Here is a 17178-nt window from a genome sequence, read left to right on the forward strand (position 1 = left end):
GATCTCCTCTCTTTTGCTCCTGCAGGCATGGGTTCCCTGTGGAGCTGGTGGACGCTGTGGGCCGGAGCAGCCCTCCTGTGGGGTAAGTCAGACCGAGACCCCCTCCATGTCCTTGTTCCAATCTGGGGAACTCTGCCTGGGTCGGCACCTTCCCCAGCACCTTCCGTTTGTGCCCCCTCCACAATCCCACTTCCAATGTCACTCCAGGCTAGCTGAAGAGGCTGTTCAGTTCTGCAGAGCAATGTGGTGGAATTCACCCATTCTCGCTCTTTTCTGGAGTGAAGCCGGAAAAACACCTTAGTCCCCAAATTCCAGTGTGCAAGAACTACCACTTTCTTGGTTTTCTGCAACTCAACTAGGGTTTTAACGCTGAGCCTCATTCTGTTCAGGTGATGGGAAATGTCACTTGTTTGTTGGCTCACTGGACAGATTCATTTCTTAGTCTTAGATAAAGCCAAGGTACTGGGGGAAAGATGGGGTATCAGGGCCCTCTGGTCATCAGTCAGCATTCATCTAGGTTACTTTCTAAATGGCCATTGTCTCACATCCCCTGGCCCCCTGGGACACTGGGCTACCTTCAGGGCTCCCCTCACTCCCATAACCCCACCCTCTCTTCAAGTCTCTGCCTGTGTCAGCACGTCTTCCCTCTCTTCTCAGCCCTGGGGAATCTCTTCCTAGTTGGAATGTTGAGAAGCCCCTGTGCCCCTCTATTTCTGGGAGACATTTTGCCCACACTCCCACAATCCCCTGCTTTCCTTCACCCCCTTTCCCTATTAACCCCAAGTCCTATTAGGATGGAAACCACACACTGGCAGCTGAGTCCAGCCAGTTTGGGCTCCACAGTGCTTAACATAATTTGAGGTTGGAGATTTCACATGACAACGCTGATTGTCAGTTTCTCTTGAAAAACAGGAAGATCTGGCATTAAAAAAAAAAGCCAGTAATCTTTCATAATGACAGGTGAAAGCTGTGGCAACCACCCGCTTTAGGTGGCATATAGGGCTCCAGTTTGCACAGTCAGCACCTGGACCGTTTCACACCTTTATGTCACTCGCCTGGCCCCATTGGTGTCTGAGTTTGAGAGCCCTGTCCAAAGTGCTCAGGCTTTTGGAAAACAAAAGCCACAAAGCCTGGTAGGTGAATGCTGTATGAATCAGAAGGAAGGAAAGAGGAGAGGGGAAAAAAAGCTCGAGTTAATATTTCAATATGTTTCTGGGTGTTGGGCAAGAGGTTGCTCCTCTGGTGGGGAGGACTGGAAAAACAGACACACGAGTGGGTTTTCTTAACCCAGGGTTGACGCAGGAGGCCTCAGTGGACCCCAGGAACACTGGCCAGGAGGAATTCCTCACGGCCTTCCTGCAGAACCACCAGCCTGGCTACGGCTCGGCCTCCCTCCGGCTCCTCATCTCCAGTCTGTCAGAAAGCCCAGCCTCAGTGTCCATCTTCAGCTGGGCAGACAACACCTCGCAGGAGGTCACAGTGAGGCCTGGGGAGTCAGTCGCGGTTAACATCAGTTCCAAGGCTGAAATGCATGACAGCAATATCTTCCAGCGCGCGGTGGTGGTCCACTCTGACCGCAACATCTCCGTGCAGGCGTTAAACGCCAAGCTCAAAACGTCGGAGCTGACCCTGCTGCGGCCTGTCCGCACCCTGGGCACCGAGTACTTTGTGCTCACACCCGCTGGCATCTCAACCAAGTATGTCAAAGAGTTTGCTGTGGTGGCCGGTGCAGCAGGTGCTTCTGTCAATATCAAGCTGAAGGGAGGAGTGACATTCCGGGGCAAGTTCTACCCAGCAGGCAATGTTCTGAGTGTGACTCTTCAGCCCTACAACGTGGCCCAGCTACAAAGCACAGCTGATCTCTCGGGGTCAAAGGTCACAGCCAGTAACCCTGTGGCTGTCCTCTCCGGCCACAGCTGCGTCCAGAAACACACGGACTGCAACTATGTGGTGGAGCAACTGCTGCCCACGTCCGCCTGGGGCACCCACTATGTGGTCCCCCCTCTGGCCTCCCAGACCCGCTATGATCTGGTCTATGTTGTGGCCAGCCAGGCCACAAAGCTCACCTACAACCACGGGGGTATCACCGGCTCCCGTGGGCTCCAGATGGGTGACATGGCAGTGTTTGAGGTCCGGCCATCCCGGCCACTCTACCTGTCTGCAGATGTGGGCATCCAGGTCCTGCTGTTTGGCACAGGGGCCATAAGGAATAGAGTGACCTACGGCCCCTACCTGGTCGTGATCCCAGATGTGGCAGCCTACTGCCCCGCCTATGTGGTCAAGAGTGTGCCAGGCTCTGAGGGTGTCGCCCTGGTCGTGGCACAGACGAAGGCTGCCGACAGATTGACCGTGGACGGGCATGTGCTAGGGGCCACCTGGGTGGCTGTGCCAGGCAGTGAGTTCTCGTACGCTGAAGTTGACCTTGGCACTGCCGACAGGATCCACACGGCCGAGGCCACTACCAACTTTGGGCTCCTCACCTTCGGGCTGGCCCAGTCTGTGGCCTATGGGACACCAGCTGATTGTAGCCAGAGTGAGTGATGGGAAATGACCACTGGCCTTGTCCACCTGGTGACCCCTTTCCACCCACCTGCTCCTCTGCAGCTTCCTGGCTCAGCTGGGTTGTCCACCTCTCAACGCCTTCCTTCCTGCCTTCCTTCCTTAAGCTCCCCAGCCCCTCTCCTCCCCCCAGGAACAATACTCTAAATATTTAGCAACCAGTGTGACCCAGGGCACAGCCAGTCAGAAGAGACACCAACCAGAGCACTGCAGCAGGGTCGTGGGAGCCCCACCATGCTGGCATCAGCCCTTGTCTGTTAGTTCATTGGGGGAAGGGTCCCAGGGCAGAGCCAGGGTGCCAAGAGGGAGGTATCTTTGGTGGGGGCGGTAGTGAAAGGTCAGCAGCTTCTTACCAGTCAGTTCGGAAACATTTTGATATTTTAGCAACTGACACAGCTATACTAGTTGCTAACTGCCACTCCCCACACCTCATATAGGAATGTTGATGCCCAGACTAAGGGGGTCTAAAACTATAATGATGATGGTGACTACCATGTTGGAGGGGGAGTATCTCTCAGTGTACCAGGGATCTTTCTAGGTGCTTCATGTTTTGACATAGTTAATATACAGGACTTGGCGGTACGGGTGACCTCAGGCTCAGCCCACTGAGGAGCTGCCACCAGGCAGTGGAGTGTGGTATCTGAGGACACAGAGGCTAGAGCCAGAGTGCCTGGGTATCACATCCCAGCCCTGCTTGTGTGACCTTGAGCATGTGACTATAATTCTGTGGGCTTCGGTTTCCACATCTGTAAAATGGGGATAGTAACTGCACGTCCCTCCCGGGATTGTAGTGAGGGTGGAATGAGTTACCAGTTAGTGGTATCTGAAGTAAACCCCTTAGTGGTATCTGAAGCAATGAGAGCCATGGCAGGGTGAGCTATTATTATGAGGGATCAGAGGGCAAAAATTGTTGAAGATTGGGAAACATGGAGGAAAAGCTGGTTCTTCCTCCGTGGTCTCCCCCAGGCTAGTAGCCTAGACACTGGGGTTCCCAATCCTGGCAAAAATGCCCCTCCTCCTCGCCCTCCAGGGTGTGGAAGCCATCCAACTGCAAGGGGCCACTTTGGGCTTGAATAGTAGAAAGGGAGAGGGGGCGAGTGGTTAATTACAACGATTAGCACTCAATTTAATACCTGGGTTCAGTTCCAAATCTTATTTATGTTTTAGCTTATTTAAACCTGACGACACCCGGCAAATCCCCATGAAAAAGATATTGTTACAGATGAGGAAACTGAGGCACAGAGAGTTTAAAATAACTTGCCCAGTGTCCCAGAGCTAATTGGTTGAGCCGGGATTCCCACCCAGGCAGCCTGAGTCCACAGTCATTTCCATTCTGCCGAACAGTCTCTGTCTTGTATTTTCTGTCCTTACAGAAATCTCTCAGCCTTTTCACCAGGTGGGAAGGTCGGGAAGAGGGGAAGGTGGGAGGGAAAAGCAGAGATTAACATTTCAGCAGCAGTTCCTGCCCAGCCTCCTTCACTGCATTCCATTCTTTTGAGCTGAGCTGTGTTAAACTGAGGAATCAGAAAACCTGGGGTTTCCAGCGAGGCGGGAGCAGCTCTCTCCCTGAGAGGTTCCAGACCTCAGTTTCCCCGCCTCTAAAATGGGCGATCGTGAGCGAACTGTCCCAGCCTCCCAGGGCAGGAGAGCTCCAGGATCCCTGCCCCCGCGGACGCGGCTGACCCTCTCTTTTCGCCGCCCCCCTTGCCTCTCCAGCTCGGCTGTCCCCCGCGGAGCCCGCCTGCGTGCAGTGTGCGGCCGGGCAGCGCTGCCAGGTGGTGGGCGGGCAGCCCAAGTGCGTGGCGCAGTCCACGGGCGTCTGCCGCGCCCAGGGTGACCCCCATTACACCACCTTCGACGGCCGTCGCTACGACATGATGGGCACCTGCACGTACACGATGGCCGAGCTGTGCAGCGAGGACGACACCCTGCCCGCCTTCAGCGTGGAGGCCAAGAACGAGCACCGGAGCAGCCGCCGCGTCTCCTACGTGGGCTTGGTGACCGTGCGCGCCTACAGCCACTCCGTGTCGCTGGCCCGCGGGGAAGTTGGCTTCGCCCGGGTGAGTGTCTTGAGGCTTTGGGTTTTACATCCCGACGAGCCGCCAGTCAAAGGCCCCGGTGCCACACCCCACACCCGAGCCCTTTGCAACAGGGCGGAAGGTTTAGAGAAGTGGGCAGCGGCGCCAGGAGGCTGGGGAAGGGGGATTTGAAAATCAGTGGCAGAACCTTAAAACCCTGTCCTTCAGCAATTCCGCTTCCAGAAACTTTAAATTTGCTCAGAGAGATGGTTGGGGGGGGGGGGGGCGGGGGGAAGTGTGTGCCAACATGGTTTACAATAGGGGGAAAAAAAAAAGGAAGAAAGGAAAAGAAACTAAAATGTACAACAATGAGGTATTTAAGTGAAGAAACCACGAAACTTAGTGAGCACTTCCTCCTTTGCCAGATGTTTCTTAGCACTTTGCTTTGCATTTAGGGCGCACAGCAACTCTGCAGGGTGGGCATTACTATGCACACATTCAGATGAGAAAACTGAAGTTGACAGAGGCCAGTGACTTTCCCAGGACTCACAGCAAGTAAGAGGTGGGGCTGGGGACACAGGCAGGCTGTGTCCCTCTTCCTAATCCAAAGGCTATTCTGCCTCTGGAAATCGTTACTACTCAGTCCACCCGAATAACAGCCTAGAGCAATTACTTCCCTTTTCCCCACCATTTTATTATGAAAATGTTAAAGCATCCAGAACCCTTGAAATCATTGCACAGTGAACGCTCATATGCCAGTCACCTGAATTCTAAACATTTTATTGTTCTGGACTTATCACACATCCATCCATCCGTTCATCCGTCTGTCCACTGAAGCATATTTTATGTGCTTCAGAGTAAGTTCCAGACAGCAGTACACTTCCCTCAAAAGACTTCAACATGCGCGTCATTAACTAGAATACAATATTTTTACACTTCTTTTTGCTTATAGTTGAGATAAAATTTACGCATAGTAAAATTCAGAAATCAGCACCGTTCTCTGATTTTTGACAACTATGTAGCCAAACCCTTCATGAAGACATAGAATATTTCCATTGCGTTAGAAGATTCCTCCATGCCCCTTTGCAACAATCCCCAACCAGCCCACCCCTGGAGGCAATCACGGTTCTGATTTTTTTTTTTCCACCATAGATTACTTTTGCCAATTCAAGAAAGTCATATTAATGGAATCATATAGAGTAAGAAGCCCCATGTGTAAGGTTTCTTTTTGCTCAGCATAGTGTTTTTGAGATTCTTCTGTGTTGCCACAATTACTTTTTTTTAATAGGGAAAGCATTCACGTAGCTCAGAATAAAAAGGGCATATTATGAAAGGTCTGGTTTCTACTCCCGTCTTCATCTGCTCCCCTCCCCCACACGCCCCACCCATAACCAGTTGATTGGTTTATTGAATATTCATCTAGGGCTTCTGTAAGGAAGATTCTTTCGTACAGCTGCACAGTTCTCCATTGGATGGATGTCCCTAGTTCATTTAACCGGCCCCCTGGGGACGGACACATTGTGCACTATTACAAAGAATATTGAAGTGAATATTCTTGCACCTCTCTCATTTGGTGGGTGTGCAGGTAAATCTGTGAGAGGACTAACCAGCTGGATGAAAGTAGGTGTTCTTGAGCTCTAGAGGGACTGAGCACAAGTTCAGAGATCACTGGCCTTAAGAGAGAGGCAGGTATGAACAGCCATCCTGGACTGGGAGCCTTGAGCATGGGGGCTGCAGGCTGTCCCTGTCACTGCAGTGCCCCCAGCACTGCCTGGTACAGAGCAGGACGTACAGCAGGACTCAGGGCGCCTTTGCTGAGCACCTGGGTGAGTGGACGCTCTGTCTTCCCTCCGTGCCGTCCTCTCTGGCTGTTGCTCCTTTTTTCACATCCCGTCCTCTTGGCTAAGACTTTCTCCACCTTCAGGTCTCAGCTCTGGCACAGCTGAGAATGTGCAAGGAAAGAGTAAGAAAGAGTAGCCCGGGGCACAGAGAGACACATTCCTTATGTCCTGGTTCTTAGTTCAGGCTCCTATTACAAAGTACCGAGTCCTGGGTGGCTTATAAACGACAGAACTTCATCTCTCACAGTTCTGGAGACTAGAAGTCCAAGATCAGGGTGCCAACATGGGCAGGCTTCAGTGAGGGTGGTCTTCCACGTTGCAGACCACCAAGTTCTCATTGTATCCTCACACAGGGGAAAGAGGGCAAGAGAGCTCTCGGGGGCAGCTGTTATAAGGGCCATAGTCCCATTCACGAGGGCACCACGCTCATGACCTAATCACCTCCCAAAGGCGCCACCTCCTAACACCATCACACTGGGGGTTGGGATTTCAACATATGTTTGTGGGGGGCACAAAGATTCAGTCTGTAATACCAAGCCAGACAGATGGGCCAGGATCTCTCTGCACTCCGGACATTTGCACAGGTATACGCTCCCCCTCCTGGGTTTCCTGGCTGTCTCTTACTGGTCCTTCAAAGATCACCTCAGCTGTCCCTTCCTCTGGGAAGCCTTCCCTAACCGGTAAGGCTGGGTCTGGCTCCTTTTCTAGGCTCTCACAGCCACCTGTCTCCCCTTAGCCCATTAGCCCAGCCCTGACCCCTCAACCAGTGCCACCCCCTCCCAATCCTAGGCCTGACCCTTCTGCCTGTGCTTCTCCCATCTCAGCCGTCTGAGCTGCCACTGTCTGCTGAGGGGTGTGTCTCTCCCAGCCTGGAGCCCCATGAGGTTGGGGCCTGGGGCTCTCTTGGTCACCACTGTATCCCCAGGATCTCCCAGCCCAGGGCCAGGAGCAGACTGAGTGCCCAGTGGATGTTTATTTAATGCAGCGATGACTTCATGCATTTATTGAGGGCTTGTGAGTCTACCAAGCACTGTTCCAGGCACTGGAGATAAAGCAGAGATCAAAGCAAACAAAAACGCCTTTCTTGGTGGAGCGGACATTCTGGTGGAGTCAGACAGAAGATAAACATGATTCATTTGCCAATTATATTTTAGAAGGCTAGGAGCTACGGGGAAAAAGTAAAGCAGGGAAGGAGAGTAGGGAGTAAGGAGGGGTTGCCATTTAAAATAGGGCGGTCAGGGACAGCCTCACTGCATCAGTGACATTTGAGCAACTATTTTATAGGAGGTATGGGAGTGAGCCATGTTCCCCATCTGGGGGAAAGCCATTTCAGGCCATGGTAACAGCAGAAGCTTGGATGATGGCTGTAGCAGAAGGAAGGAGTTCCAGTGCAGCCAGAGCAGGGGAGCAAGGGGGTGGAGGTGAGGGCTGGAAGGAAGACCACACAGGGGCCTGACTGCCCCCTTCCCACCCACTCTGCAGATCGACAACCAGCGCTCACGCTTGCCAGTCTCCCTGAGCAAGGGTCGCCTGCGTGTGTACAAGAGCGGCACACGGGCTGTGGTGGAGCTGGACTTCGGGCTGGTGGTCACCTACAACTGGGACTGTCAGCTGGTAGTCACCCTGCCCGAGAACTTCCAAGACCAGGTGTGCGGGCTGTGTGGCAACTATAATGGCGACCCCGATGACGACTTCTTCACACCCGACTGGGAGCAGGCACCTAACGTCATTGACTTTGCCAGTAGCTGGAAGCTGGATGATGGGGACTACTTGTGTGAAGATGGCTGCCAGGACAACTGTCCCTCCTGCACCCCAGGCCAGGCCCAGCACTATGAGGGTGACAAACTCTGCGGCATGCTGACCCGGCTTGATGGCCCCTTTGCTGTCTGCCATGATACCTTGGACCCCAAGACCTTCCTGAAGGAGTGTGTTTACGACCTGTGTGTGACAGGTGGAGAGCGGCTCAGCCTGTGCCGTAGCCTCAGTGCTTATGCCCAGGCCTGTGTGGAGCTTGGCATCTCTGTCGGGGACTGGAGGTCACCAGCAAACTGCCGTGAGTGATGCCCTGGGTGGGGGTTGGAAGCACATGGTGAGGGGCAGAGGGCCCTCAATATCTGAGCACTTATGGCTCAGCTTGGTGCTGGGCAGTGCCAAGGACCCGGCGATGGCCAAGACAGCCAGGCTGTGCCCACAGTGAGCCTAAGGTTGGGGCAGACATATCAATAAACAGTGACAGTCTGATGGGTCAGGGCTGGGATGGGGGCACAGGCAGAGGGCTTGGGGCAGGATGGGGTACAGGCAGAGAAATGGGGACAGGATGGGGCGGCAGGGCAAAGGGGTCAGGGCAGGATGGGGAAAGTTCAAGGGGGCTATGGTAGACCAGAGAAGGTTCCTGACTCAGCCTGGGGAAGAGAGGGTCAGGGAGCATTTTCTAGAGAAAAGGATTTCTGATTTGAAACCTGTAGAAGGGGTTGGAAGTAACCAAGAAATGCCAACATCACTCCCTTTGCTTGTAACTCTCCCATGACTCCCTGTGCTATATTATCACCTGCTGGACAAAGTTTAAGCTCTTTAGCCAGACATCCATCCACTTAACCACTCACTCAATGAGCATTCCTTGAACCCCCACTTGGCCCCATGCCACGCCGGTGATGTTGAAGACACAGTGAGGACCAACACAGACTTGTTCCTGCCCTTGTAGGCTCCTGGAGAAAGTTCAGGAAGCAAAAATGACGGGGGGGGGGGGGGGAGGGAGGAGGAGGCAACCAAGCTCAGGCCCAGGGCTGGAGACAGGGACTCTGGAGGGGGAGTAAATATGCAGGAACACAAAGGTCATTTGGAGTTTGTCTTGGTCACTTCTGTGTCCCCAGTGCCCAGGAAGCCCCCTACCCTGATTTCCCCAATGCCTGGCACAAAAAGGGAACCAGGGAGTCCATCTGTGCACTCATTCATTTCTGCAGTATTTCCTGAGCATCTGCCCGGTGCCAGGCCCTGTCCTTGGTGCTGAAGATTTAATAGCGATTGAGACAAACCAGGTGTGCCCCGCCCCGCCACAGAATTTATGTCCTAGGGGGAGGGGAGGGAGACAGACAGTGAACAAGTAAACTATGAAATGTTTTCTCAGAGAGCCAAAGAAATAAATTTCATGTAATAAAAATGACTCAGAAGCTCGTGAAGAGAGCGGTCAGGTAAGGCTTTTCCAAGCAGGTAACACTGGAGCCAAGACCAGGGTCAGACAACGGAGTCAGCTAAATACTAACAATGATGTTCACAGAGCATTTCTGTGTAGATTCACTCATTTAATCCTCACAACAGCCCTGCAAGATCTGTGCTATATTATCCCATTTTACTGATGGGGAAATTGAGTCACAGGGAGACTGGAGTCATTTGCTCATGATCACAGAGCTAAGAAAGGGAGAGCTGGGATTTGAACCCAGGCCATGTGGGCTCCAGAAGCCTTTCTCTTTACCCCGTGCTGCGCTGCCTTTCTGAGGAAAAGGCAACACAGGCAGAGGGAACAGCCAGTGCAAAGGCCCTGAGGTGAGAGTGTGAGGATGGGGGAGGAGGAGGTGGCTGGGGCAGGGGCAGAGTGAGCCACAGGGGGAGCGAGAGGAGATGAGGGCAGAGAGCTGATGGGGGCAGATGGGGCAGGGCCTCACCGGCCACAGGCAAGACTCTGGTTTTTACCCAAGTGAGATGGAGCCAGGGGAGGGCTCTGGGAGGGGGAAGGACCTGATGTGACTCAGGTGTTCACAGATCCCTCTGGCTGGTGTGAGCAACAGACTGTGCGGCAGGACGGGAGCAGGGGGGAGGACCAGGCCGGAGGCTTCTGCGGTGTGCAGGATCAGGAGGTGGATTCTGGGTAGATTTTGAATATGGAGCTCACAGGGTTTACCGACAGATTGCTTGTTTAGTGAATGGGGGTGGGGGGTTAACTGCATCTCTGACGTTCAGGGCCTGAGCCCCAGAAGCATGGAAGTGCCGTTAACTGAGCTGGCGAGCTCTGCGGGAGGAGCAGGATTTGGGCAGGGAAGTCCTGGGCGCCCTTCCCGTCGGGGCGCCCCTCGAGGGCCCGTGCTGCGCTGGCCTGACCCACCCTCTCCCGTCGCCCGCAGCCCTGTCCTGCCCGGCCAACAGCCGCTACGAGCTCTGCGGCCCCGCCTGCCCGGCCTCCTGCAACGCGGAGGCAGCGCCGTCCAACTGCTCGGGGCGCCCGTGCGTCGAGGGCTGTGTGTGTCTCCCGGGCTTCCTGGCCAGCGGCGACCAGTGCGTGCTGGCCTCGTCTTGCGGCTGCGTGTTCCAGGGCCGCCCGCTCGCGCCGGGCCAGGAGGTGTGGGAGAACCAGCTGTGCCAGCGGCGCTGCACCTGCGACGGCGCCACCCAGCAGGTGAGCTGCCGCGACACGCAGGGCTGCCCGGCGGGCGAACGCTGCAGCGTCCAGGACGGCCTCCTAGGATGCTACCCCGACAATTTCGCGAGCTGCCAGGCGTCCGGGGACCCGCATTACTTGAGCTTCGACGGCCGGCGCTTCGACTTCATGGGCACCTGCACGTACCTGCTGGTCGGCTCCTGCGGCCAGGACGCGGAGCTGCCCGCGTTCCGAGTGCTGGTGGAGAACGAGCACCGCGGCTCCCAGACCGTGAGCTACACGCGCGCCGTGCGGGTGGAGGCCCGCGGGGTGAAGGTGGCCGTGCGCCGCGAGTACCAGGGGCAAGTGCTGGTGAGTGTCGCGGCGCCCAGGCCTGGGTGGAAGGGCAAGAAATCCCCTCTGAAGAGCAGCAGGTCTGGATCCTGGTGGGGCTCGAGCTGAGCGTCTGTTGGAAGATCTTGTGGCCAGAGGTTAAGGCGCAGGCCCCCAAGCCGGGTGGTGCTGCTGTCTTTGCTCTGTGACTTTGTCTCTCGCAGCCTCCATTTTGCCTTTTGTCAAAGGGAGTAATCAGAGGCTGCCCCCTGGGTGGGAAGCACTTCGCAGAGTGGTTGTGGGATTTGCTGAGCTAACACCGTAGGGCATTTGAAAGCGGCCTTGGTGCTGAACAAATGTTCAGTCGGTGTCGGCTGCTATTATTTTTATTGTTATGAGCCCTTGGAATTGCAGATTTGTGCATTTTCTGGGGGACAGTGAACTTTCAGAGAGCAAGGTGACATGTCAGGTGGTATGTGAAGTGTTAGGTACTGGGGGGCGTGTGCGGAATAACAGAGGTCCTCATCAGCTTCGCAGACCAGGCTGGGGGAGGTGGTGGGCTCCCCGATTTCTGGGCAGACGGTTCTCAGAGGGTCCACCACAGAGTCAAGAACCACTGATTTTCCTTAAGTACAATAAAATAAAAATGGAGAAAAGGGGATTTTGGGCGATTCACAGCAATGGCCAGTAAGTGTTATTGAGCAGTTTTGGGCAGTGGCCCAGGCCCTGGGGAGGGAGGGATGGATCGGAAATGGGAGACCAAGAGAACTTTCCGTGTGCCGGGAACGGCACTAAACCCGTCACACATCCTAACTTGTAACCCTCACATCGCCTTACAGTGAAGGAAATTCTGCCCATAAAGCCCAGCATTTGGCACAGAGAAGCCTCTAGATAAACAGAGAACGTGATTATTAATCTTATGTTCCCACTTCTCTGAGATGACTTTTAAGCTGAGGCTTGAATAATAGTAACCAATATATATTAAGTTACTTCAGTGTCTAAATGCTTGACGTGTATTAACTCATTTAATCTTCATGACACCCCTGTGAAGTAGCTCATATTAGGTGAGGAAACCAAAGCACAGAGAGGCTTAGTCACCTACTCAAAGTCACAAAGCTAGTGACTAGCAGAGCAGGCTTGAAGCCAGGCCGTCTGGCTCCAAAGTCCATACTCTTGACCATTATACTCGAGTGCCTCTCCTGAAGGAAGAGATGGAGCAGATAGGGAGAGGAGTGACTGGCAGAGTGTTCCAGGAAGAAGGGACAGCATGTGCAAAGGTCCTGGGGCAAGAATAAGCCAAGGTGTTGGGAACAGCAAGGAGGCCACGGGGGCTGGAGTGGAGGGACCAAGGGCAGAGTGAGGTGGGAGATGAGGCAGGGGCCAGCTACCTTTTGATTTTAGCTGAGACCTGCAGGATGAGGAGGAGACCACCAGGTGAAGAGTGGTGTTTCCTAGGCAGGGGGAACAGCAGGTGCAAAGAGTGAGGCTAGACTGAGCTTGGGGAGCACAGGAGAACAGCATGGAGGCCAGCGAGGATGCACCTGAGAGACTGAAGTTGGGGAGACAGAATAGAGCGGTGGGTAGGCCGTGAGATCAGAAAAGTAGGGACAAGTAGGGCCTGGTGAATAGAGAGGTTCGATTTTGGCTGAGATGTGAAGGACACAGGGTAGGCAGCCAGGCAATAGGGAGGTGGAAGAGGGTGGGAGTGTTGCAAGCAGTGGGTATAGCAGGTGCAAAGGCCCTGGGGCTGGGCTGAGTATGGTGGCTGGAGTTGCAGGGATGGGGAGTGGGATGTTACTGGGACAGTAGTGGGGCTTGGACCATTTAGGGCCTTTTAGGCCATCGTAAGGGCTTTGGGTCAAAGCTGACACCTAAAACATGAGGTGGGAGTGGCCAGGTGAAGAGTGATGGGCGATATTCCAGAAGGAGGGCATGGCAAGTGCAAAGGCCCTGAGATGGGGCTGAGCATGTGTTCAAGAGAGTAGCAAGGGGGTCAGAGTAGCTGGAGGGAGGGCTGGGCCACAGAGCCATGAACACCCTGCCACTTGGCCCTCCTGCGTCTCTAACCAGGTGGACGGCGTCCTTAAGCACCTGCCCTTCAGCGCAGCCGACGGGCAGGTGCAGGTGTTCCGCCGGGGCAATGATGCTGTCGTGCGCACGGACTTTGGCCTGACTGTCACTTACAACTGGAATGCCCGAGTGACTGCCACCGTACCCAGCAGCTATGCTAAGGCCCTGTGTGGACTCTGTGGGAACTTCAATGGGGACCCAAGTGACGACTTGGCTCTTCGGGATGGGGACCAAGCTGCCAATGCACTGGCCTTCGGCAACAGCTGGCAGGAGGAGACGAGGCCTGGCTGTGGAGCAGCTGAACCAGGTGACTGTCCCCAGCTGGACTCCCTGGTGGCCCAGCAGCTGCAGAACAAGACTGAGTGTGGGATCCTTGCTGACACCAAGGGGCCCTTCCGGGAGTGCCACAAGACACTGGACCCCCAGGGTGTTGTGCGCGATTGCGTCTATGACCGCTGCCTGGTGCCAGGCCAGTCTGAGCCACTGTGTGACGCACTGGCCACATATGCTGCTGCTTGCCAGGCTGCCGGGGCCACCGTTCACCCCTGGAGGAGTGAGAAACTTTGCCGTGAGTACCGAGAGTGGCAACTGGGGGGCTCGGCCTTATGTATATTCGTTAACGTATGAACATCATTAATTTATTTAATCCTTATAACAGCCCTATGAGGTAGGGTAGGGACTGTGGTTATACGCATTCAACAGATAAGGAAACTGAGGTTCAGAAAGGCTCAGTTACATGCCTGGGATCATGACAATTAGAAAGTCACAGATGGTAGGCACGCAGTCAATATTTGTTAAATGACTGAGCACATCTGATGGGCCCGGGTCTGATTTCCAGGTGGCAGCTGTCATTCAGAGATGAGCAGCAGTGCTGCCTTTAGAAGCAGTCTGTCCCCTCTCCAGTTCTTCTTGGTCCCCATCTGGCCTACTTCCCTCAGAAAGGACACACAAAATGACAGCTAGTGCTTGTGTGTCACGCTTCCCACTGGGCAGGTCCTGTTCTAAGGGTTTCTCACTGAATCCTCAAAACCACCCCGTGAGGCAGGAACATTCCTATTCCCATTTTACAAGATGGGGAAACTGATCCACAGAGATGTTAAGTAACTAGCCTGAGGTCACACAGCAAGTGGAGTGATTAGAGCAGCCTGGCTCCTGAGTTTGTCGTGTCTATTATCATGCTCTGTGGCCTCTGTCGAAATTGAGAATCTCTTATTTCCTTAGAACTACTGTTGTCCTTGCACCCCTTGGAAGTTCTAGGAGACTGGGTCATGAGGGCTCAGATACGCAGATGGGGGCCTGTACCCAGCGCAGACTTTGACAGTTATGGATATTTTACCATTCTGACTTCCCCCCCCTTCCGCTCCACTCCTCCCTTTTCTTGTGGAATATTTTAAAGCAAATTCTAGACACATGAGTCTTCCCATAACTACTTTAGTAAGCATCTGTTATTCAGTAACAGAAAACGACTTTTAAGAAATGTGACCACATGCTGTTATTACCAGTAACAGAAATAACACTAATTCCTTAACATCATCTAAAACCCAGCCTGGGTTCAAATTTCCCCAGTTGTCTAAAAAATAGTGTTTTTCCAGTTTGTTTGAATCTAGAGCCAAACCAGATCCACACACTACATTGGGTTCATCTGGCTCTTAAATCACTCTTATGCTATAAAAGCTTCCTTCCTTTTTTTCCCTCCCAACATAGTATGGGATTTTTAAAATATACAGAAAAAGTGAAAGAATTTTATAGGGAATACCCATATGCCCACCCCCCCAGACTCTACAATGTAATCTATTCCACTTGCTTTGTCACATACACATGCCTCTGTCTGCCTTCCCTTTTGTTCATGCCATTTATTTACTGGGGAAAAAAACAGGTCATTTGTCCTGCAGAATTTCCCACTTTCTGGATTTGGCTAGTTGCTTCTTGGTAGTGGTGTTGAACCTGTCCCTCTGGCCCCTGGCTGTCCTGTAGACTGGATATTAGCTCTAGGACAGCGCAGTTCACTAGAACTTGTGTGGATGGAAATGTTCCATATGTGAGCTGCCCAATATGGTCACCGCTAGTCACAGGTGGCCGTTGAGTACTTAGAAATAGGGCAAGTGTGATTGAGGAACTAAATCTTCAATTTGATTTCATCGTAATTAACTTACATTTAAATGACCTCAAGCAGCTACTGGCTGCCGTATTGGACAGCACAGATAGAGGCTTGATTTGGTTCAGTTTTAGTCTTTTTGTTTTCTGTTTTTACAGACTGGAGTGACTAGAGTTTGGGGAGTGGAGTAGGAAGGTTTTATTTTGTTTTGTTTTTTCCACATTATAACACTGGCTAAATATTTTAATTACTACTCTAGAAGGAAGGAGCTAAAAGTACCACATTCACAAATACATTGCAGAGATCACACACACACACACACACACACACACACACACACATGCATATGTGTGTTTGAAGTATGTGCCACATATCAACATCCTCTAACCAACTGGAATAAGGTCATTAAAGACATAATAGATAACTCCAAACCACAGTTAAAATGGAAAATAATCTTAATTATCAGGATTGGATTAACTGTGATACAGTGTGTTCCCCAGGCCCAACTGAACACAGGGACCCCTCGCAACTGGACCACTTATGTGTGAGTGTGTATGAGCACATGTGTGTGCACATGTATGTGCTGGGGGGTCAACCGTGTCACCCTGGGAGCAGGAATTCTTGATCTCGACGACTCCTCTCCCTGCAGCGATGAGCTGCCCTCCCCACAGCCACTACGAGCCATCTATCCATGGCTGCCTGCTGTCCTGCGGAGACCTTCCAGTGTCCGGGGGCTGTGGCTCCAAAGACTATGAGGGCTGCGTGTGCGACGAGGGCTTTGCGCTCAGTGGTGAGTCCTGCGTGCCCCTGGCCTCCTGCGGCTGCGCATACCAGGGCACCTACCACCCGCCAGGCCAGACCTTCTACCCTGGTCCTGGGTGCGACTCGCTTTGCCACTGCCAGGAGGGTGGCCTGGTGTCCTGTGAGCCTTCCACCTGCGGCCCACAGGAGGCCTGCCAGCCATCCGGTGGCATCCTGGGCTGCGTGGCTGTGGGCTCTGTCACCTGCCAGGCGTCGGGAGACCCTCATTACACCACCTTCGACGGCCGCCGCTTCGACTTCATGGGCACCTGCGTGTACACGCTGGCTCGGACCTGCGGGGACCGGCCTGGCCTGCACCAGTTTGCCGTCCTGCAGGAAAACGTGGCCTGGGGCAATGGGAAAGTCAGCGTGACCAGGGTGATCACGGTCCAGGTGGCTAACTTCACCCTGCGGCTGGAGCAGGGTCAGCAGAAGGTCACGGTGAGCACAGAGGGGCCTGGGGTGGAGGTGATCGGTGGGTGGGCTCAGCCCAGGAGCAGGGGCCACAGAGCCTGGAGTGGCTGTGGGAGGCATGGGGTCCCCAGGGAGAGGAGGCGCTGGTCAGAGCCAGAGTGGGAAGCCAAGGAGGGAGGCGTCCTCAGGAACCTGGGACCTGCTCCCATGTGGCTTAGTTTCCCCTTTCTCTGTCCCTTGGTCTCACCCCTCTCTGCCCCTGGGTGCAGTGACCATCCCCTCTGAACGTCTCTCCCATGCCCTCCTGCCTTTGTCCCCACCCTCTGCCCGCTTCACCCTTGGTCCCTGCCCTAGCCACCTCCCTGGTCTCCCACCCATCAGCAGGATGTAGTGCAGTCAGAGGGGGGAAGAATTCAAGGACCGAGGACAATCTGTGAGTGACACTGTCATCCCACTAACAACAATAACAGCTATGACAGCAGCTGTAGTTTTGTTATGGCTGACCCCAGACCTTGTAAGCTGTTAAGCGCTTCACATCCCTGGTGCCGTTTTATGCTCACGACAGTAGCTGGAAGCACTATGATTTGCTTCATTTTTTAGAGGGGGAGGTCCCGTCACTGGCCCAAAGTCCCCCAGCGAAGGCAGGACTTGAACCCTTGTGCTGCTCTGCAGTGCCTTTCTAACAGAGAAGATTCGGTC

The 17178-nt window shown here is 53.8% G+C and overlaps 1 protein-coding gene across 2 annotated transcripts in view; it reads left to right on the plus strand.

Moving 5' to 3' along the window:
* The window catches only part of LOC123624329 (Fc gamma binding protein), a 34361-nt gene continuing 17183 nt past the window's right edge, over positions 1-17178 (plus strand). Inside the window, exons 1-7 of one of the 2 annotated variants that reach the window (XM_045532013.1) lie at positions 1-82; positions 1292-2533; positions 4276-4619; positions 7901-8471; positions 10534-11138; positions 13170-13737; positions 15914-16506. In XM_045532013.1, the coding sequence (XP_045387969.1) occupies positions 28-82; positions 1292-2533; positions 4276-4619; positions 7901-8471; positions 10534-11138; positions 13170-13737; positions 15914-16506 (3978 nt within the window). In that variant the 5' untranslated portion in view covers positions 1-27. The remainder of the gene's footprint in view (positions 83-1291; positions 2534-4275; positions 4620-7900; positions 8472-10533; positions 11139-13169; positions 13738-15913; positions 16507-17178) is intronic. The other variant, XM_045532014.1, reaches the window with a different exon arrangement.

The sequence above is a fragment of the Lemur catta genome, chromosome 19 (genome assembly GCF_020740605.2).
Source record: "Lemur catta isolate mLemCat1 chromosome 19, mLemCat1.pri, whole genome shotgun sequence".
In the NCBI taxonomy this organism is placed as follows: Eukaryota; Metazoa; Chordata; class Mammalia; order Primates; family Lemuridae; genus Lemur; species Lemur catta.